Here is a 16597-nt window from a genome sequence, read left to right as displayed (position 1 = left end):
TGTACCCGTGGGGGTCCCTGTCACCACACAGCTCCACCCTGGGGGCAGCGTTCGGGGCGTCACCCCAGCCGCAGAGACCCGCTCACACAGCCCTCCCTGGCCTCTCCCAAGCTCTCGGCTGTGAAATGAGGTTTTTTTCCACAAGTGACAGGGCCCTTGTGTCTCCCTTTGCGGTGCGGCCCAGCAGGTCCGCAGGAACAATTTTACATCCCAACTGTGAAATCCGGGCAGAAAGCGCCCCTTTGTCCGCCAGTGTCTTCTCACAAATACAGTCCATTGTCCCAGCGCTGGAGTTAATTTGGTCAACATTGGGACATTTAACTTTTATGTCCGGTCAAAAGAGTTGTTTCATGCTCATTTTGGGGCATTCAGAGAAAATGATTGCCAGAAAAATAAAGCTGCCCAGAGCGACTCTGAGCAATTAGTTCCCAGGGAGCAGCGGTGTGACGCGGCGGCCACACAGCCCCCTTTGTCATCCCGCCGGCAGCCATCCGTCAGCTGTCAGCCGCTCAAAGGCCCGCGTCCCGGGGCTTCTCTTCGGGCCGTTCCCAGAGCTCGCCCTGCCAGCCAGCCGGCAGAAAAGAAAACCTCTGGTCTCCAGGCAGAGGCAGGCCCATGCTAAGGATGCGGGTCGCCAGGACGCCCCGCGCGGTGGTCCCCCACCCCACCCCGGCGGCCGCTGTCCTCGTGTCGGAGCCCAGCTCGGACGCGGGGGTCCAGGCCTGATGGGCAGCGTCCTCGCCGCCCCGGCTCCTCCTTGGCCGGAGGGCGGGGCCCCCGCGTGTTCCTGGCGTCGGGAGGAAGGGCGTTCGAGGTCCCCGGCCAAGCAACCAGCTGCTGTCCTGACAGCGCGGGGCTGTGAGCCTGTGCGCCACTGCGTGCAGCGCCAGCGGAGGCGGAAGTCGGGGTCCCGCTCCGCCGCCCGCGTCGCCGTTTCCACTTTCTCCTGCTCAGACGGAGTCCAGGGTGCCACCAGGGCCCGAGCTCGCGTTCTGAGCCCTCGTCCCGCCCTCTCGTCCCGGTGCAGGGTCGTCCCACCCCATCCAGGGACCCCCTGCACGCTCTGGCACGCCCGTGTGCAGTCACACCTGTGCAGCGTTATGTGTTCCCGTGGTGTGTTGGCATCGTCTGTGTTTGCGGGGCGCGGGCTTCCACGTGCATCCTAGATAACGTCGTGGACCGGCACATGAATGGTGCACGACCCCTCCCTCCGCAGCGTGTCCTGGCCCGGTCACGTCCACGCCGCAGCTCAGTGTCCCTCGAGGCGACGCCCTCCGTGCTCGTCCACCCGCTGGCCTTGCTTTCTTCACTGCCGTTTAGGATGCTTGAGCCCTCCTTCGCTGCTAGACTGTGGCCCCGTCAGCCCGCGCGCTCAGCCAGACTGGGCTGCACGACGGCCTGCGTCTCCCAAGGGCCGATGAGGTGCAGCCTTGCTGCCCACGTTCGTGGGCGTCAAAGGGCTGAAAGGTCCCCTTTCTGAAGCCCCAGTGCTTCTTTCCTGGGCTGTGCGTGTGGAGCCCTGTGGCCCATGGAGGCTGGGCAGCATCTCTGCTCCTTGCCCGTGGTGGCATCCAAGCAGAAAGGCGCTGTGATGTCACAGTACTGTCAAAAGGGTGAGGGACAGCGAGTGCGGACGGGCAGAGAGCGCGGATGGGCAGCATGCCCGGGAGACCCATGGGAGGCCTGGAGCAGCCGGCTCTGGAGACACGATGTGACACCCCGCGGGGACCTGACCGAGAAGGGCCTGCAGCCCCCGAGGCAGCCCCGCGGGGACCTGACTGAGAAGGGCCTGGAGACGCGACCCCGCGGGGACCTGACCGAGAAGGGCCTGGAGACGCGACGCCCCACTGAGAAGGGCCTGGAGACGCGACGCCCCACTGAGAAGGGCCTGGAGACGCGACCCCGCGGGGACCTGACTGAGAAGGGCCTGGAGACGCGACCCCGCGGGGACCTGACTGAGAAGGGCCTGGAGACGCGACCCCGCGGGGACCTGACTGAGAAGGGCCTGGAGACGCGACCCCGCGGGGACCTGACTGAGAAGGGCCTGGAGATGCGACGCCCCGCTGGGACCTGACTGAGAAGGGCGCGGAGATGCCACCCCGTGGGGACCTGACCGAGAAGGGCCTGCAGCCCCCGAGGCAGCCCCGCGGGGACCTGACCGAGAAGGGCCTGCAGCCCCCGAGGCAGCCCCACGGGGACCTGACTGAGAAGGGCCCGGAGTTGTGACCCCGCGGGGACCTGACTGAGAAGGGCCTGCAGCCCCCGAGGCAGCCCCACGGGGACCTGACTGAGAAGGGCCTGGAGACGTGACCCCGTGGGGACCTGACTGAGAAGGGCCTGGAGACGCGACGCCCCGCGGGGACCTGACTGAGAAGGGCGCGGAGATGCCACCCCTTGGGGACCTGACCGAGAAGGGCTTGCAGCCCCCGAGGCAGCCCCGCGGGGACCTGACTGAGAAGGGCCTGGAGACGCGACCCCGCGGGGACCTGACCGAGAAGGGCTTGCAGCCCCCGAGGCAGCCCCGCGGGGACCTGACTGAAAAGGGCCCGGAGTTGTGACCCCGCGGGGACCTGACCGAGAAGGGCCTGCAGCCCCCAAGGCAGCCCCACGGCCAGGCCGGTCTGTGCACAGACGGAGCTCAGGCCAGGAGGTGGAGCAGCATGTGGCTCTGGGCTCAGGCCAGGGTGGCCGGCTCTGGGAGGCCCGCATCCTGGCTGGACGACGCTGGCCACCTTCTTGCCATGTCCTCAGGGGACGGAAGCAGCCGCGGGCCTCTGCTCTCACGGACAGCTGTCCTGTTGGATCCAGGCCCACCTTCATGACCCCATTTGACCATAATTGTCTCCAGTACCGTTTTGAGGGGACGGGGGCTTCAACATACGAGTTGGGGTGACAGCCCAGCACCTAGCAGGGCCTCGGCCTCGTTCAAACAGCGGGGCTCCAGCCACCAGCCGACTGAGCCCAGACGGGTCATTTCCAACGTGGGTGCAGTCCCCTGGAAGCTCAGCAGCTGACCCAGGGCTCTCTGTCCTGGTGCTCTGGGCCATGGCCTCCCTGGGTCCGCCCCATGTGAGGGCCGGGGGCTTGGGCATCTCCAGCGTCGGGACCCTGAACTCAGCCCTGGGGCTGCAGCGATGGCTCGGCCCGACTGCCCGCTGTGTGAGCCGTGCACCCAGCCTGGGAGACGCCGGCTGGGGGAGCGCGGTGCAGCGGGTGGGTCCCTGGGGCCCCTCGGGCCTGTGAATCGCAGGGACCTGGAGGACGCCCACGGGGGGCGTGGTGGGGGGCTCGCCTGCCCAGCTCTGCTCTGTCAATTGGAGGGTCCTTCCTGAGTCACCTGGGATCCTTCTTCCCTGCCCCCACCTCAGGCTCCTTGTGCCAGCGGCTGGCACACCAGGGACCGTCCCCGGGGCTGAGGCCCCCCCAGCCCACACCAGGGACCGTCCCCGGGATGGAGCCCTCCCCCAGCCCACACCAGGGACCGTCCCCGGGGCTGAGGCCCCCCCAGCCCACACCGGGGACCGTCCCCGGGGCTGAGGCCCCCCCAGCCCCGCTGGGGGCCAGCACGCCACACGGGGCAGAGTGCATTCCTGAGAGTGGCTTCCAGGAAGGCCAGTCCGTGAGGCAGCTCAGAGGGAGGCCTGGTTGTCAGAAGCTCCTGCCGTTGGCATTTTGCTGTTCAGGGTGTTCGATCTGAGCATGTGGCCTCCCTCAGATCTGAGACGAGCCCGAGGTTGGTTTCTACCACGTTCAGCAACTAAAACTAACAAAAGAAGGCCCCAGCGTGCAGCCGGGCTCGTGGGCCCCCCGCCCAGCCTCCTGCCCGCAGCCTGAGCATCATGCAGTGAGCTCACCCTCTGTCTTCAAGGCCTAAACCATTGATTTTTATGGGCTTTCTTGTGATTCTGTTTCTGAATTAGGCACACAGTATTGATGTGGGCACACTTTTTAATCATAATAGCTACTGACAAGGTAATTAATTTTAAAACAGCTCTTTTTGCTGCTGCTCCGAGCGGCGCTATATTGAGATTAAAAGCGCGGGCCTCTCCCGCTCTCCGGCAATTGCCTCGGCGGACAGCCGCTCCATCTCGTGCCCACGCTGCGGTTATTGATGGGCTCGGGCCATTACTGCAGAAAGAGCAGGGCACGGAAATATGATAAAGTTTAGGGTTTTAATGATGGAATTACATGACGAGACAAGCTGATGAAATCCGTCACCAGTCACCACGGCCGTCACCAGAGAAGCCACGGGGCCGGGTTCCAGGAAGGCTGCCGAGCGCAGCCCCTTTGCCTCCAAACCCCCGAGCTTCTCAAAGTTGATTGAGTCGGATAGTAAATTTGAAATCTATTATTTTGTATAAAAGGAAAGTACCCACAAATGGGCCAGTCATCCACTTCCCCGGTTCAGTGTCGGCCGTTTACCCCGCTTCCTGGTCCCGGGTCCGTCTGTCCTCCAGTGGCGAGGGCTGTCGGCTGGGCTCCCGCTTCACCAGACCTGTCGTCGGCTCGGCACCTCGGGCCCCCGGGGGAACTAACCCCTGCGTGTCCCTCAGCTCCCGGCCGCGGCCGCCTGCCACCCCCGGGAGCAGGAGCAGGCCGTGGCCCCCAGAGCCGCCAGGCCTCTTCCGGAGCGCGGGGGTCCCAGGAAACGTGGCACCCTGGCCTTTCCCACCGCAGGGAACAGGGCAGGTTCTTTAAAACCAAGGTTGAGCACAAATGCCGGCTGGAGAGCATGTAGGATCCGGGTGCCCCTGCCTGTGTCCCTGCCTCTCAGCCGTGTCGGTCCCCATGCTCAGGTGTGACGTGGGACCCCGCGTGGGGCGACGCCCGCAGGCAGCGGGTCTGCCTGAGTCCAGGGCTTTTCTGGGGGACCCTGCTCCTCGGCTTCTTAATAAACAGCGCGACAGACTATCAGGACAAAGAGTGTAGGTGTGTGACATTTAAAGCGTGTAGGCTTCCTCCCTTCAGCAGATCACACAGAAGCTTTGCCTCAGTTCAGTTTTCCTTAAAAAGTTAATAAATACAAAGAGCGAAGGAAAAGTGAGGCATGTGAGTGGTGTGAGATTGTGTGTTGGCAGAGGTGGTGCCAGGTCCCTGCAGGAGTCCCGGCTCGCTGTCAGCCCCCTGACCCGGGGCCCCCTGACCCGGGGCCCCCTGACCCCAGGTGTCCCTTTGCAGGCAGCGCCCCTGGGCAGGGCGGGGGTCAGAGGCCAGAAGCTGACCCTGGGGGCCTCCAGGCCCCTCCGTGTGGTGGTGGGGCCGCCCAGCGTGAGGCTGGGGGCACGGGAAGCCCCTGTCCCCCCTCCCCTGCGGCCTCGTGCAGCCAGAGGTCGAGGGGGTGCTGGGGGCTGCCATGAGTGGAACAGGTTGGGGGCTTTTTAAAGAGCAACGTGGTGGTTCCCGTGGGCATTGCTCCCAGCCGCCCGCTGGGCTCCAGAGGCAGGGCTGGGGGGCCTCGCTGCTTCTCCTTTCCTGGGGAGGGTGGGGCTGTGCTCGGGGCCCCCCCGGAGGTGGACACCCCAGAGGCCACACCCCTCGTCCTGATGGGCCCCACGCAGGTTCTCTGAGGCGTGTTCTTCTAAAGGCGTTTAACAGCGAAAGAAGATTCACTTTTTCAAGATGCCTCAGGTTCCCTCCTGCCGACAGTCTGTGGGGAGGTTCCGTCCCCCCGACCCCTCCCGTGGGTGCCCGGCGGGTGGGTAGGGTAAGGGGCGAGGCTGGTGGGGCACAGGGCTCCCCCAGGGCCGACCGTCTGGCCTCCCTGAGTTTTCATCCCTGGGGGGTGTCTCCTCCACAGAGGATTTAACTTTAACACAAGAAGTGACATTAGCGCTCATCTGCACTGTTAGTAACAATCTTAAAATATGTCCTTTCTCTTCAAACTCGTGTGTGTGAGAATCAATCTAGTTAAACCAGAAAACAAGACTTTTCATGGAATTCAGCAACATGATATAGCAGTTAACGTGCAAGAAAAACGTGGAAACAGCTGAGATTTTTAGAAGAATTTCAATGAGGTCCATCTGTCACAGAGTGCTGTTACTTAAAGTAACGGGAGTGGGACAGAGACGTGCAGGAAAGGAGAGTCTCAGAAGACCCGGAGATCGGGGACTCTGCACAGACTCCCACGGAGAGGACTGAGTGTTTACTGAAGGGTCAGGATCAACCACCGCTGGAAAGATCAATGGACTCAGATCCCCTCTTCCAGAGCAATTCCAGATGTATTAAAGGCTGCCGCCGACTCTGCCCGGAGAGGAGCCAGCCTGGGGGAGAATGCCCGAGGCCCAGTGGGGGGACCTGGGCGTGTTTCCTGCGAGGAACTCAAGGCCCCCGGGCAGTGCTGTGAGCACAGGGCTAACGGTGCACTTTCCAGGGAAACTCCTGGAACTCAACGCAGGAGGCAAGGAGCCAAAAAGAAAAGCAGGCAGGAGCAGTGGCGGGGAGAGCGTGGACCCGTGTGTGAGAGGAGCGGCCGCCTACCTTCCTGGCTGGGGGGACAGATGGATGGGCGGAGCCGCCCACCAGGTGATGGCCCCCCCGCGCAGCACCATGAACCGGCGCTGACGCTGCTCCTGGTCACCTCTTCCTTCTCAGCTAACGAGTCCCTGGGAAACGCCGCTCCGGGGGGCTGCCCTCGCCCTCCACTCTGGGGCCCGCAGGGCTGGCAGCCCGGTTTTGGGGTAACCGGCTGGAAGTTTCTGAGTTGGTCGGGGGTGAGCGGTGCTCCCTGGCTCTGCCTGCCCGTGACACGTGCTTTCTCAGAGTCCACTGTGGGCTGAGGGAACGCCCCCCACCCCAGGCCCAGGGGCCTCACCGCCCCGTCTCAGTGGGGGCGTCCGTGCGGCCACGGCTGGGCAGTGAGCCTGGGGACCCGGTCGCCGAGCCCCCCTTCCCTTCTGGGGCACACGTCCATCCTGCAGGCCGTCTTGTTAGCCACAGTCCTCATCCTGCTTTGAGCCGGAGGCGACCGGCACGGGCGTCCTTCACCCGCAAGGCCAGCATGGCCAGGGCGCCTCCCGTACCAGCTCCACGGGCGGGATCACAGCCTCGGGGCGCAGGGTGGAGGTCGGGCGTGGCGGGCGGGCTACACCTCGGTGACCCTTCCCCTCTCCCCCCAGGGTCACCGACCAGCGGATCGAGAAGGCGTCCTACTTCGTCTTTGGAGATTTCAACTTCCGGCTGGATTCCAAGTCCGTGGTGGAGGTAGGCCCTGCGGGAGCCTCGCCGCGTTCAGTCGTGGTCCTCGATGGGCATGTTCCCGCCCTCCTGCGTGCTGGTTCTGGTTACGGCAGAAACGCCTCATGAAGAACGCCATAGTGTCACGGGGGGGCCGTTACGGGAAGCGGGGGCAGGAGGCTGCGGTGAGGACGCGTCTCCTGGACTGCGGTTCACACCCAGTGGCCCCGCTTCCCCGAGCATCTCCTGAGCCCTCGGGGCCCGGGTCCGTCAGGTCCCGGCGAGGGGCCTGGAACCCTGGGGGGCTGGCTTCTCTGAGCTCGTCCTCAGCCGCCACATTTCCCGTCTTGTGGGGCTGCAGGCTGATGGCGGCGCCCACGGGGCCTCGAAGTGGGGACTCTGCCTGCCGCCCGAGGTAGGAGGCCCACCCACACAGAGCCCGCCCAGCGTGGGCCCACCGAGCGAGTGTGTGGGTGACCGTGTCCCCTGTCGTCTCCCTCTGACCTCTCAGGCATAAGTGACCCCCCTTGCAGAAGGCTTCCTCTTAAATCTGAGCCCTGGGAGGGCCGTGCAGGCGCATGAGTGTGGCGAGCGGCCGTGCACCCCGCCGGCGTTTTCAGATGAACGGTGGGAGCCCGCGTTGGCTCAGTCAGAAGCAGGATCCACAATCCCCTGGACGTGCCCCTTCCGGCCACGGGCAATGCCCGTGTGCACGTGGCACTGGGAGGGGCTTGGGCAGCCGGTGCCCACAGCCGCACCCTCACCCGCAGAGCCTCTTCGTGGGTTGAAAAGCCACATTGTCCCAACTAGAGCCCCCCGAACTGGGGCATGTCTGGCTGGTACTTGGGCCCAGTGATCCTGCTGTGCCTGGAACGGCCGCTCTGCTGGCCCGAGGCCCTGCGCAAGGCCGTGGACAGACGCTGGGAAGGGCCAGGAGGTTTCCAGAGTGGCCTTGTCTTCCCCAGAAGGGCAGACACCACAGAAAGGGCAGCGGCTGCCCCGGGACCAGGCAGGACTGTCCAGGGACACATGCGCCTGTGGGCTCTGCTGTCCGCAGGGGGCAGGGGGAGCTCGGTGCGTGGCCCCAAGCAGGAGGGGCAGTGCCAGGCTGGGGAGGAGGTGCCAGGCTGGGGAGGGGCAGTGCCAGGCTGGGGAGGGGGTGCCAGGCTGGGGAGGGGGTGCCAGGCCCGAGGGGCACAATCAGGGACTCCTGCAGCGTCATCCCCTCTGTTACCAAGTGGGAAGCGGAGGACACAGCCCTGGGCGTGTGCAGGCGTGATTGGGTGTGTGCAGGCGTGAGCAGGCGTGTGTGGAGCCGGGCCGACCACACACCCCCATAAAATGTGCGACCCCTCTCCCGTCCCCAGACCCGTCTGCCCAGCACCCCTTCTCCTGACTCTTTGCCTTCAGACCTTGGGTTGACCTCAGGGACCCGCCTGTCACCCCAAAGGAAGGGCTCCTGCCACGGAGTGACCGCACGGATGGCTGGTGCTGGTCGGGGTCCCAGGGGGCTCTGGCCGGGGTCCCAGGGGGCTCTGGCCGGGGTCGCAGGGGGCTCTGGCCGGGGTCGCAGGGGGCTCTGGCCGGGGTCCCAGGGGGCTCCTGCACCCCAGGAAGGTTGAGGCCGAGGACGCTGAGCACCCCCACCCCGTCTGCCTCTTTCCTGCGGCGGCCGCACGAGAGCGGGTGCAGGGCAGCAGCTCAGCCGTGAATAAAGTCGTAGATGCCCTGCATGCCCTTCCTCGGGAGGTCGGTTAACAGGCAGTAAATCAGCTGTGAGCTCCAGGTTAGGTGCTTTATGTCTCAATCGGAAGCCCCACTGACTGTGCTGCGGACCCTACCTCCACGGTGCTGGGGGGCCTGCAGGGACCCACGTGGTGACAGGTCTGGGGCCACGAGGGCTGAGGGGCCGCCCGCCGCGGGGAGATGGGGACCAAGGTCACCCAGCGAGGGGCGTGGCCAGGACCATCTTCGGGCTAAGGAAGGTCTGGGGGCCGTGGTCGGGGCCCCCCTGCTCCCCGACCAGACGTGGTTGTTTGAGCAACAGCTCTTTGCAGCGGTGCCTGGTTCCAGACCACGCGGCCGGGTGCCCTGGCCTCGGAGAAGCGGGGGTCCCGTGGGGCGTCGAGGACGCACAGCGTGGCCCGTGACGTCGGGCCCGCCCCCGAGTCCCATCCAATCGCCAAGCCGCCTTTGGCCCCAGCCGCGTGCAGCCGGTCAGGAATGTTACAGCGACCTCGTGTGTCCTGAAGTTCCTGCTAAAGACCCTGGCGGCACCTCCCTTGTGCAGCCCCGGGGCTCCCGAGCGGTGTCTGGGGGCCGGGCTCTGAGGTTGGGGGCTCCCTCCCGCCTCATCAGCTCTGGGGGCCCCGGTGCGCCTCAGCCTCCACTGGTCCTCGCGGGCTCCCGGCCTGCCGGCCCTCCTGCCCATGTGCAGACAGCCCAAGCAGACGCGGGCCGCCCCGAATCCAGGGGGAGCTTGGCTGGAGGGCCATGACCAGGTAGCTCTGCCGAGGCCGCCCTCCCGCCCGCGCGGGCTTGCTCTTCCTGCCCGAGCTGATGCCGTCGGTAGCTCAGAAAACATGCTTGTGGGCACACCTGGGTCTAAACAGTCAGCTGAAGACCACCGAGCTCCCTCTGTTGGGTTAACTTCAGCACGTTTCCTACTAAGATCTTCAATTGCCACCTGCCGCGTTAGCGTCTCATGGACTAACGGCATCTGCTGGCTGGAGGACCGTTTTGAAAGGATTTCCAGCCGTGGAAGCCGCTTGAAACTTGCAGAAACCAGAGAGAGCTTCCCCGGGTTTTCCCGAAAGGCCACTGGGCAGAGGGGGGGCTTCCCGGGGCCCACCCGCCGTCCCAGCCCCAGTGTGAGGGGCAGCGTGAGAACCAGGGGCCAGGAGAGACGGCCGGGACTTTGTCGCCTCAGGGCTGTGGCTGTTACCGGGGAGCCGTGTGAGCGTGGGAGGCTTCTTATTGGGGCTCTCACAGCCCCGGGAAACAAGGGCTCCAGCAGGAGGGGGCGAAACCGCGGTGCCCCACCGAGGGCTGAGCCCAAGAGGTGTGGCCCCTGCCCTTCGCTTCCAAACAACAGGCGCAGGGCCCTGGCCTGGGACTGACCCTACCCCCGGATGTGGGTGGCCCCAGCGGTGACCCCCTAGAGACACCCGGGTCTGGTCTGCAGACCAGGTCCTGGGGCAGCAGAGACCATGCTGGCCTCAACCCGTGTTCCTGGGCAGACCTGTGCCTGCAGCTGGCGGGTCACCCCACAGATGGTTTCCAGATTGCCCAAGGTCAGCGTAGGGCCCGAGGTAACCCCGAGCAGCCCAGACCGCACTGTAGCCTTGCAGCTAAGAAGGTCAGAGGAGATGTGGGGCGGAGGACGTGGGACATCCACCCGCCGGCATCTTCTCTCCTGGAGGTGACAGAGGGAAGCCCAGGTCACCCTCTACCGCCCCGACGAGAAGCCAGCTGGGCGGGGCTCTGGTTTCCATTGCTGATCCCCGGCCCCGGAGCGACAGGTGTGTCCTGGGGTGCCCGGGGTGTCCTGCTCCTGGGTGCTCACCCCACCAACTCCTAGGGGAGCCCCGAGGTGAGTCAGATCCTTCCCAGAGCGGCGAGGGTCCCAGGCAGCAGTGAAGCGAGGGGGTGGCAGCTGGCTGCGCCAGGCTGCAGCGGGCAGGGCCTCTAGAAAGACTGGCCAGCCGGGGGCTCCAGGGCAAGGTGGAGCCCCGCTGGCCCTCTGCAGCGCTGGGTCTCAGGCACCTTGCTGGGCACCAGCCTCAGAAAGACGTGCAAAGTAAAAGGCTGTCCCCCCGGAACTAGAGCTTCGCGTCTCCGATGCAAATTAATACGAACAAGCTCGCAGAGCAGACCCGAGAAGATGGTCCAGTGATCAAGCCTGGCACCGCCGAAGCTGTAATTAAAACATACACAGAAGCAAACGCAGTGATCACACACCGTCTGACGGGCTGTGCGTCCTGAACTAATTAATGATGCTCAGCGCTGCCGGCGAGATTGCTCAGAGGGTATGTTCCGTGCCTTGCGTGGTGGCAGCTGGCAGCTGGGCATCCAGCCGGCCAGTGACAGAGAGAGACAGCAGCGCCAGGCGCTCCCATCTCCGCCAGCCCGGCCGCACCCACCTGCCGTCACCACTGACAGCCCCAGTGACGGATGCGGTTTTGGAGGCAGGCGGCTGTTTTTAACAACCGGCTGCTGGCTGCTGACAGGTACAGGCTCAGGTGCCAGTGGGGCCTGTTGAAGGCAGGCGGGGCCCCCGAGGACCTGGCTCCTCAGAGACTGCAGCCTTCCTGGTGCTCACGGTCTCAGGGCCCCAGGCCTCGCCCCCACAGCCAGGCTCCCCGCGCTGACGGCGCCCACCTTGGAGGAGGACCAGGAAGGCGCAGAGCCCACCCTGCGGCAGGAAGAGGACGTGGGCTGCCTGCAGCCTCCTGCCCCTGGCTGTGCCTATGCCCAGGGCAGGGCGGGTTCCCACGTGGCCGGAGGGCCGTGGCCCCTGGTCATTAGCCAGGCTGGCCCTTTCCAAGGTCCCATGAACCCACCTAGCCTGTCTCTGCGTATTCTTACTTCTCTGGTTAAATTTATTCTCTGGAACTCGGGGAGGGCCTAGGAGGCTGACGTTTTTCTACAAATGAGAGGCGGGCGGAGGATAGGGCTGGGTCGGTCCCGGAAGGCCCCGGGGCGTCCTGCTCGGTCACAGAAGGAGGTGGTGAGGGTCTTGCTCTCCCGCCTGACCTGTCCTGTCCCCACAGGCCTGAGCCCTGCTGTCTAGGGAAGGCCGCACCAAGCGTGCGGCAGACCCCCCAGCTGGACCCATGGCCGCCCAGTCCTGCTGGACGCGAGCCCGAGCCACTTCCTTCTAGAAAGATTAGCTGCGCTCCCCCAGTTTGCCCTGCCGGCCGCATCGGGCACTGTCCCTTCGCCAGGGGCTGGTAGGGAGTCAGCGAGCATCTTGGGGTGGAGATGAAAGGGTCTTTATGGGAGTTGTTGTTCTCTTGAACAGCTGACAACACAGAACAAAGAGGATGCAGGGGCCTCTGACGTGGGCACAGCCGCACAGCGGGGCCTCCGTGGACTGACCAGCGGCTCCTGCCTGTGGTGTTCGTGGCTTCGAGCCCTCAGAGTCTGAAGCTCGTGGCCGTCAAGAGATGTCCCTCCTCCCAGGGCCCAGGGCTCTGCCAGGACAACCTCTGAAAAGATGGTGTTCACTGTGAGGGTCAGAGTGCATGGAATTGGGGTGTGAGGGGGGCGGCTCCCTCCAGACGCAGGGTGCCCCCGTGCTCTCTGGTGAGACCCCCCCCGCTCTCTGCTGAGACCCCCCCAGACTCAGGGCGCCCCCCCGCTCTCTGCTGAGACCCCCCCCAGACGCAGGGACCCCTGCTCTCTGGTGAGACCCCCCCAGACGCGGGGCGCCCCCCCCGTCCTCTCCGGTGAGACCCCCTCCCCCCGCTCTCCGGTGAGACCCCCCCAGACGCAGGGCACCCCCCCGCTCTCTGGTGAGACCCCCCAGACACAGGGCCCCCCCCGCTCTCTGGTGAGACCCCCTCCCCCCCGTCTCTCCGGTGAGACCCCCCCAGACGCAGGGCACCCCCCCGTCCTCTCCGGTGAGACCCCCTCCCCCCGCTCTCCGGTGAGACCCCCCCAGACGCAGGGCGCCCCCCCATCCTCTCTGGTGAGACCCCCTCCCCCACGCTCTCTGTGGAGACCCCCCCAGACGCAGGGCGCCCCCCCGCTCTCTGGTGAGAACCCCGCATAGGCACTGCTCGGCCTCCGATCCTCGGCCGGTCCGGGACGGTGCTCTCTCTGTCGGGCAGGCCACCGGACTCTGAAAGCCAGGGATTTGTCACCAGGGGCCATCCCTGCAGGCAGGGTCCCTGCCAGGCCCCTCCTGCGGCCTCACACCCCAGCCCGCAGCGTGGAGGCCAGAGGGGGTGTGTTGCTCCCTTGTTCTCGGGGCGCCTGCTCTGGGCCCCACTTTGTGCAGCTGAGAGGTGGATGCTGCCCAGTGACGTCGGTCTTCACAGCGTGAGTCCCCCCACAGGGACCGCAATGTGGCCCAGCCCCTGGCCCAGAGCCCCCGGCCCCGCCCCGGCCCCCACCAGCACGGTGGCCTCCTGGGCCTCAGGCTGGCCCGGCCAACGCAGGGGCCCATGGGCCCGAGCAGACCAGGCTCACCAGGGCTCTTGCCTCCTAGAAGCTGTGTGTGTCCACGTGTGCATCCATGTGCACGTGTGTGCGTATGTGTGATGGGGAAGGAGACTGAAAGGATGTCCACAAATGCTGGCGGCCAGGACCCAGGCCCTCCCTGGCGGGCGCAGCTGCTCCCATGTTCCTGACCCGCGGGGCCGCTGGCCGTCGGCGTCTCACGCTCTGTGCTCTGGGACGCATCAGTGCCCAGCGTCGGGCCTGGGGCCCCCACAGGCTGGCCTCCGCCCTCCATCCTGAGAGGCGGGTCTGGGCGGCGGTCTCGTGGGGGAACGGGGACCGGTCCTCCAGAGCCCAGTGCCACGTGGGCGGCTGGAGCCCGGGGCCTCCGAGAAGGCCGCGTGTGCACACCCGAGTGTCCCGGGGCTCGAGGCCGGTCGGGGCTGGGCGCCGACCAGGCCGCTGGGACCCAAGAGGAACGCGAAACCTCTTCCGAGGTCTGGGCCTCTCAGCTTCACTCCCGGCGCCTGAAACGCTGCCCAGAGCAGCGCTCGCTCCCCAGAGCCGGCCCGGAGCGCGGTTGCTGTCCTTCCCCGGGTGGGGCGGGGACGGGCCTCCCTGCCGAGGGGCCCCCAGCTGTCCTCCCACCGCAGGCGCCGTGTTGAGGGTCCCCGGGACCGGCTTCCTGTCCGAGCTCGTCTCCTGCAGCCCCTCGGGCTGGCCCTGGAGTGTGCTGGCTGCCGGAGAGGGGACGGCGCCCCGGCCCGTCGGCCTCTTTGTGCCCCGGCTTTGTTTCCAATTTCACGCTATCAGAGGGTCCGCATGTTTCCTGCGTGAGGTTGTCAGGGGATGAAAGCCCTGGAGCGGGGCGCATGGAGCCCACCCACCAGCCTGGCCCCCGCGGCCAGCCTCCCCGCCCCTGCCCTCGCCTGTAAGTGTCCGGAAGGACCTACGCTTTCTTCAGACCAGCTCCTTCCTCTTCCCCAGGCGAGAAGGAGACCCATCCCTCAGTGGCTGAAATGGGCTGGAGGGGCTCGCCCGCTCTCAGCGGTGCTAGAGCCGGGCAGGGCATGGCCAGCCTGCGTTCTCCAGACACATGGCTCCGTTTCGGGCAGCGGAGGGACCCCCAGCTCTGCGGAGCTGTGTCCAGTCTGCAGGCCGCAGAGTGCGGCTGGCCTCCCAGGGGGGCTGCCAGCTGTCCTTCCCGCGGGTCCACGTCCCGGGGGGGCACCCGAGGCCCTGTCAGGCTGGGCTTCACAACTTCAGGAAGCTGCTGTCTGGTAACTTTTTATTTGAAGGCCAGTTTACTTTCCATCTGATGGGAAAAAAGTTAATCCCCAAAGGTCTTAGAAGCCAAGTGATCTGGGCAGAGACGAGGACCCCGTGGGCACGCCACCCACACCCTCAACGGGGAGAGGCCCCCACCACCGGCAGGCGGGCCCAAGCGTGAGGGTGCTGGCCCCCCTGGGCGTGCTGGCCCCAGTCCGTGGCGGGAGCGTTCCCACGCGCCATGTCCTCAGGGACACCCATGAACAGAAAAAGAGGGCGTGAGGAAGGAGCTGGAGCGGGCCTGCCTCGGGGCCAGGCTGCTTGGCAGCGTGTCTGGTTCGGTTAAGCCCTTGGCCTTCCGGGCGCGGGAGCCGCAGGGAGGACCCTGAGCAGGTGCTGGGAGGGGGCAGTCACACCAACCCCCCGAGCCTGAAACAGCCTCTCTCTGGTCCGACTGGCTCTCCTCGCTGCCGGAAGCCGGGATTAAACCTGCCCTACCCTCTGAGCACCCGACAGGTTGGGACCCCAGACAGTGGCCCCGCTCGCCCTCCCAAGGGCGCTGCCCAGGTGTGATGGGGCCCCATGCCCGGGCGCAGGCCTGGGTCAGGGAGCTGAGGTCAGGAAGCCACAGGGTGAACCTGCACAGAGGCCCGTGGTGCCCCCACGTCGGGTTCCAGGAGGGGAGCCGCTTGGATGCTGGTCGCCTGGCTGTGCCCAGCTGTCCCGGGGACCCAGGTGCTCCGCGGAGGCTCCCGGAAGCCGAGAACGTGCGGCCTGGGGGGTCTGGCTGCAGGAAGGGCGCCCCTGGCTCTAACACCTGGTCTGGTCAGGACAGGTCGGGGACGGAAGTATCCTCTGAGCCCAGCCCCCTCGCGTGCGGTCCTGCGGGGCCCGGGGCGGGGTGAGCACCCTGGTCTCGGCCTGCACAGGGCCCCCACCAGGATCCCGGCTCTGTTAGCCCCATCACGGCCTCCCCGACACGTCCAACCCCAGGCCTGCTCCCCCGTACACGCTGCGTGTTCGGACGCCACCGCAGGTGCCCGCCTGCCTGACCTCTGCGGGTCCTTTGGAAACTTGGGGTGCAGAGGACCCCCTCCTGCGGTCCAGCGTGCTGGGTGCAGAAGCAGGGTCTGCGGAATCACAGCCATAACTGGTCTAAAGCCTGGAAGACCGTCGTCAACACAGACTGAGACGCTTTTTTAATACCTGCTGTCTCTTGGAGTGCCCACATAGGAGAACCTCACCACTTTCCTTTACCACCTAGAAACTCAGCGATTGCCGTGAGGAAACGGCTGGTGCGCCTCTGATGTCCGCACACCAAAGCTTACTGCACACTCTTCCCAAAAGACGCCTCTCGACCCGTAACAGAGCCCCCCCAGGTCAGGCCTTGCTCTGACTGGGACGCTCCTGACCAGCTCCTGGCTGACCCCGGGGCTCCTGACCAGCTCCTGGCTGACCCCGGGGCTCCTGACCAGCTCCTGGCTGACCCCGGGGCAGTGGGCTCCCACTCGCGGGTGTGGGGCTGGCTGTCCACCCCTCGCCCCCTCCGTCTGGCAGAGATCAGAGCGGGTTCTGTAAGGCCACACTCACGGGCTCACCTCCTGGGGCCCGAGGGGCTCCGCCTGCTCTGAAATTTGGACCTGGGGTGGGGTGGGGTGTGCGTTTGTGCCGGGGAGGGGAGCGGGCCAGCGGCGCAGCAAGAACAGCACAAGCTGCCCTTCCGGCCCTGCCGTCCTGGGGCCCTCACGGCGCCCGTCCTGGGCAGCGGCCGCATCGCCAAGTTCCAAGTGAGAAAGCTGGGGCCCGGAGTGCCAGGCAGACGTCCCCGCATCCCTTTCCGGTGGCTCCGCGCGGCCACTGATGATGAAATAAACATCAGATGATTCTTTAAAAACAGCATTTGGGGAATCTTTTTCTCCTTTGAAAAGAGGAAAATGCCTCTGTAAGGCGAGCCGGAAAGGCCCTGCCCCGGGCTTTCTGCTCCAGCGGT

The 16597-nt window shown here is 65.9% G+C and overlaps 1 protein-coding gene across 3 annotated transcripts in view; it reads left to right on the top strand.

Annotated features, from left to right (window-relative positions):
• The window catches only part of INPP5A (inositol polyphosphate-5-phosphatase A), a 158784-nt gene that overhangs the window by 125909 nt on the left and 16278 nt on the right, over positions 1 to 16597 (top strand). For all 3 annotated transcript variants that reach the window (XM_081572856.1, XM_081572858.1, XM_081572859.1), the window contains exon 9: positions 7116 to 7200. In XM_081572856.1, coding sequence (XP_081428982.1) covers positions 7116 to 7200 — 85 coding nt within the window. The remainder of the gene's footprint in view (positions 1 to 7115; positions 7201 to 16597) is intronic.

This window comes from Giraffa tippelskirchi, chromosome 2 (genome assembly GCF_054371585.1).
Source record: "Giraffa tippelskirchi isolate mGirTip1 chromosome 2, T2T-mGirTip1v1.2.pri, whole genome shotgun sequence".
Classification (NCBI taxonomy): domain Eukaryota; kingdom Metazoa; phylum Chordata; class Mammalia; order Artiodactyla; family Giraffidae; genus Giraffa; species Giraffa tippelskirchi.
This window is presented reverse-complemented; position numbering and strand designations above follow the sequence as displayed.